General features: G+C 42.3%; 1 protein-coding gene across 1 annotated transcript in view; it reads right to left on the reverse strand.

Annotated features, from left to right (window-relative positions):
* LOC101861307 overlaps positions 1 to 5,262 on the reverse strand; it is a gene marked incomplete at its 5' end in the record, with an annotated part of 13,697 nt that extends 8,435 nt beyond the window's left edge. The window contains 3 exon segments of the mRNA XM_013086479.2: positions 769 to 1,602; positions 3,682 to 4,435; positions 5,114 to 5,262. Of these exon segments, the coding sequence (XP_012941933.1) occupies positions 769 to 1,602; positions 3,682 to 4,435; positions 5,114 to 5,262 (1,737 nt within the window).
* Between the last annotated feature and the right edge of the window lie 176 nt (positions 5,263 to 5,438).

The raw sequence follows: 5,438 nt of genomic DNA on the forward strand, positions 1-5,438 counted from the left end.
TGCTGCTGCTGCTGCTGCTGTTGGTGTTGTTGCTAATACTGCTGCTGTTGTTTACGTTGTTGTTGTTATTGTTTGTAGGGAAAGGCTGAACTTTGGTTTGCAAGTTGATTCTTTTAAAAATCCGTTTGCTTTTTATAGCGGGTTAAACTTTGTTGATTTTATTTCCTTTTTTTAATTTCTGGTCTAGGTTTTGATGTAGACTTTAGAATATTTGACACGCCTTATGGTGAAGCCTTTTCCCAAAGCTGTTCGGTAGCCTGTTAAAAAAAACAACAAAAAAACAAAGAAAACAACCGCAAACATACACACAAAAACAAAGAAAAACCCATCTCCCCCTTTTCCCCAAATCCACACAATAACCCTCTAAAAATGGCAACAAATCTAACAGACTTGGAGAAGTATATTTCCTATGTCGTTGAGGACCTCCTCAGCAATAATATTATTTTTACAGTCATCACAAAAATAAGATGGAAGAATGGAACCCCTCACCTTTCCAAATCCAACCCAAACAATAGATAAATCCTTCAAAAATGGCAAATACGAACCGACTTGCAGAAGCATATTTCCCTTATTGTTGAGGAGGACTATCTCCGCAATTAATAATAATATTATGAAAACTGTTATGATCCTTCATTTCATTTGTTGCTCTGAAAGCCCGTTGTAACCGCAACAACAGTAACACCCCCCTCCCCAATCCTCAATTCCCCTTTCCACTTTTCAACACAATGTTTCCCGATAAAAAAAATGTAAAAAACGACTTTGCCCTACCTGCATGCCTTCATTGCCGATGGTGTTCCTACTGAGGTCCAAGACACAGAGGCTTCTGTTCCTCGCCAGACCCTCTGACAGCGCATAGCATCCCGGCGCCGTGATGTTGTTGTTCCTCAGCCTGAGCTTCTGCAGGCTGGAGTTGGACCTCAGCATATCTCGCAGGTGGGAGCAGCTCTCGTCGCTAATCTCCAGGAAGCTCAGGTCAAGGTCGACCAGAGTCCGGTTGGCGGCTACGGCTGAGGTGATTGTCTTGATGGCTGCCAGGTCGAGGCTGGTGGAAGAGAGATTCAGGTTGCGTAGGGATTTCGTATTCTGAAGAAGCTCGGACAGCGAGTCCGCCCCGACCTGGTCCACGACGTTCAGACGCAAGTCCAAAGAGTGCACAGTGCTGTTCTCCTGAAGCGCCTTCGCCACCACGCTTATGTCCACCCCCGAGAGCTGCGTCTTGCCAAGGTGCAGCTGACTGATGCAGTTGTGAGACTTGACCATCTGAGCCAGCGCCTCGGCCCTTCGTCCGGAGAGGTCGTGACCCGTGACGCACACACTCATCATCACCAGACCCGGGTACGCCCCCGGTTCGCCGTTGCGACACGAGTCGGAGTCTCCCTCCAGTAAGGAGTAGGCCGATGCCCGGGAGGACGCTTTGCTGAGCCTCTTGTCCCCACTGGCCCGCACACGCTCCAGCTCCACCAGAGGCTTGAGGGAAAGGTCAGGGGCCAGGTAGCCCACGTCAAAGGTCACGTTCTTCTCCTCCTCCAGCACAGAGCTCTCGCTGGCGCTGCACTGCACCTCGTTGATGATGCGGTCCATCTCCCGCATCACCTGGAGGACCTGGAGCAAGCAACACACTCAATATGAGCTGATTGTTTTCGTTTGACTTTAGTAAGAGTTTTACAGCGCTTGCGACACAAAGACGTCATAATGTAAGTGTTGAAGAAAAAGTAGATAATATTATTGGTTTGATGCTTCACCACACACACACACACACACACACACACACACACACACACACACACACACACACACACACACACACACACACACACACACACTATCACATTCTCTCTTTCACACATGTCTGTGCACATAACAATAATGATGCAGTTGGATGCTTGCACTCACAAACAGGCTCAGAGTCACATGCATAATAGATTCTATATAAATGACAACAATAGTTAAAATTAATAGTCTTAAGCTGGATACGTAATCAGTATTCTGATTGTGACCCAATGGTATTCTGATTGTATGCTTTAAAGGTCATAGGAATTCTTATATTACAAGATGGTATTACTAGTAAGTAACAGAAAGGAAACGAGGAGAGATAATGATGATAGATGTTTGATAGGAAAGAAGGAGCGAATAACAGAAGAGCACCCATCAACCAGGGTTGGTGATTTTTTATATTTTTTTCATAAAAATAAAAAAAATCGATTTTTTAAATTTAAATCATGATTTTTTAAATTTAAATCAGATTTTTTGATTTTTTTGATTTTTTAAAAAATGTCGACACAGTTTGGGATTTTTGGCTACTAAAAGTATGTTCTTTTAGTGCAAAATGCATTGTCTTTATTTTAACTAATGATTAAATTAAGCAACCTCAAAAGAAAGCCTTAATCTGCTATATATATATATATATATATATATATATATATATATATATATATATATATATATCAGTGAATTATGGCTACAGACAAAAAATGAAGAAAATGTCAGTCTAAAAGGAAGGGGGGGGGGGTAATTATGCATAGATAAACTTGCATTTTATTACAGTGTGTGTGTGTGTGTGTGTGCATGCGCTTGTGTTTGTGTAAAAAGAAAAAGAAAATGTTAATTTCAATAATGAAAAAAAAGTAAATTGAATGCTGTATTATTTTACAGTGACAGGGGGGAAAGCAGACTTTTAAGCATGATTTTATTAGTCTACTAAACCTTATATGTTTTATAAAACCAAGGAAAGGAATTCTGAATATTTAAAGATGTAAAAACAGAATACATTTTTTAAAAGTGATTTAAATCACTGGGTTAATTGAATATTGTATTATTTTACAGTGACAAGGGGGAAAGCAAAATTTTAAGCATGATTATATTAGTGTACTAAACCTTATATGTTTAATAAAACCAAGGAAAGGAACTCTGAATGTTCAAATATGTAAAAACTGAATACATTTGTTAAAAAGTGATTTAAATCACTGATTAAAAAAAAAAAATCAAGTTGATTGAAATATACAAAAAATCAACTGATTTAAATCAACCCAGCTCTGATTTCAATTATGGAAAAAAAAGTAAATTGAATACTGTATTATTTTACAGTGAAAGGTGGGAAAGAAGACTTTTAAACATGATTATATTAGTCTACTTAACCTTATATCTGTTTTATGAAACCAAGGAAGGGAATTCTGAATGTTGAAATATGTAAAAACTGAATAAAAATGTAAAAAATTTTTAAGTGATTTAAATCACTGATATTTATCCAAAAAATCAAGTTGATTTAAATCAAAAAAATCAACTGATTTAAATCAACCCAACCCTGCCATCAACCACCCTCACTTGTTGTTTGTTTTCGTTTGGATAAAGAAAAGCACAATAATGGTCATTTAGTGCTGGGAAAAAGCAAGATGGACAGACAGAAACAATAGAGCAAAAAGAAAAGAAGCAGGATGCTCCAGTGGCTCCCTCCATTCACCCACAATCTGAACTGAGAAATGGTAATCAGGAGGTGCTACACGATAGATAAAGGGCAGTTGTGGATGAGATGAGAGAATAAAAGATTGAGAAAAGATAAGAACACAAACACAATAAAAAAGAAAGACTGACAGACTGATCAAGGTAAAAGTGGGAACGAAAAGAAATGGCCGTCTAACAAGTAGGGTCTGAAACATCACAGCCACAAGAACAGCATGGAATTACCTCTAGGATCTCAGTGGAAGCTCCAGAAGTCGCTAGCACATCACAGAATGCAGGAATGAGTTCGGGTTCACCATCTCCCATCAAATCTACCAAACCCTCACACACCGAGCGTCGATCCCGTGTCCCTGCGTACGTCTGGATGTCCACGTCGCTCAACAGACCAGCGTCCTTCAGCCTGCCCAGCATGGGGTAAGGGTCAAACCGTTGCCGGAGCAACTCCCCGACATTGTTCATGATGTGACGCTGGCGAGTTACCTCCCCTTTCTCGCTGGACCGTCGACGCACTCGGCCGGGTCTCTTCGCACGCAGCTCTGGCGTCACGATTTTAGGCCTTTGAGCCGAGACTTCGGGCCGCGACGTCGGCTGCTGCGCGGTCGATGGAATGGATGCTGTATTTTCCTCAACGTCAGCGCCTTGGGCTGAAGACGCTGTCTGTATAGAAGGATCTGTTGCTGCTCTCTGTACAACTGCGGTCAGTGGTTCTTCGTGTCCTTCACTGGCGAGGCTATCGTGGTGCAGTCTTTGCTCTCCCGTGCAAGGAGCTTTGCTGACGAGGTTGTTGTTTTCCCCTGCGTTCTTGCTCTCGGCCTCATTCCCTGAGCTGTCGCCGTGGCCATCCGACTTGGAGGAGTCCGAGGAGAAGGCTTGAATCTGTGCTTTGAGTTCCGCCACTCGCTCACAGTTCATGTAAGTGGCTTCTTCAGTTTGGTCCTGGTTCGCGTCTGGATGCCTTCCTGAGTTGGTGGATGGGGTACTGGGGAAAACACACAAAGAGGAGGAGAGAATAAAGATGTATATGAGATATTAATTCAAAATGAGAGTAGAAAAAATATCACACAGACGCAGCTACTACGTGGCGTGGAAAATTTAAGTGTCAATATCGTGGCCAACCATACTAGCTTACCGTTAGAGGGAGAAGACCATCACATTTTCAGGAATTTAGCTTTTAAAAGGTAAAAAGGACACTCCAAGCAAGGCACGAACAATAAATAAAAAGCCTCGCTTGGGTGGCTAGTTCATCGTGCCCATCATGCGTCAAATCACATACAACTGCTAAAACCTGTTTTGTTAGTAAGGCAACCAGACAGGAACCAGTGCTACTTCATCACCAAAACGAAACCTTCTATTACCCCCAGTCTTTCCAAACTAAAGAACAACGTCCAAGCGCCAAAAAACGTTGCTTAAAACACATTAAAAATAGATAAGATAAAAATTAACTTAACTTTGCCTTCAACTTAGGAAGAGCCTTTATTGCGTATTCCCTGTCAAATTTGGACAAACAGGACATAACTTTATTTAAGAGAGAGGTTAAAATGGGAACAGAGAGAGAGAGAGAGAGAGAGAGAGAGAGAGAGAGAGAGAGAGAGAGACGAACTGCATGCTTCCAACTTCCCCAAATTTTGAACTTTCGACGACGTTAGGCATTTCTTACCGGAACAAAAACAGCCTAGGGGGTTTGGGTGGCGGCACGGCGCCGCTGGTAAACCTGGGTGCCGGCGGCGGGTTCTCCACCACATCGGGCAGCGCGCTGGACAAGGGTGTGTAGTGCCTGGAGTCCTCTCTGCCCGTGTCGCCATCACCCTAGGAGGAGCACAAGAAGGAAGAGAATACATTAAGACAAGAGATTACATGTACACATATTGATCTCATTTTATGTGTTACTAAGGGTATACATGATATTATATCTCTTTCTCCTTCATTACTTCCATTACAAATGCCCTCCCCCCACCCCCGCCCCCCGCAGTCCCTTTCCTAAG

This window comes from Aplysia californica, unplaced genomic scaffold, assembly GCF_000002075.1.
Source record: "Aplysia californica isolate F4 #8 unplaced genomic scaffold, AplCal3.0 scaffold00471, whole genome shotgun sequence".
NCBI classification, from domain to species: Eukaryota; Metazoa; Mollusca; class Gastropoda; order Aplysiida; family Aplysiidae; genus Aplysia; species Aplysia californica.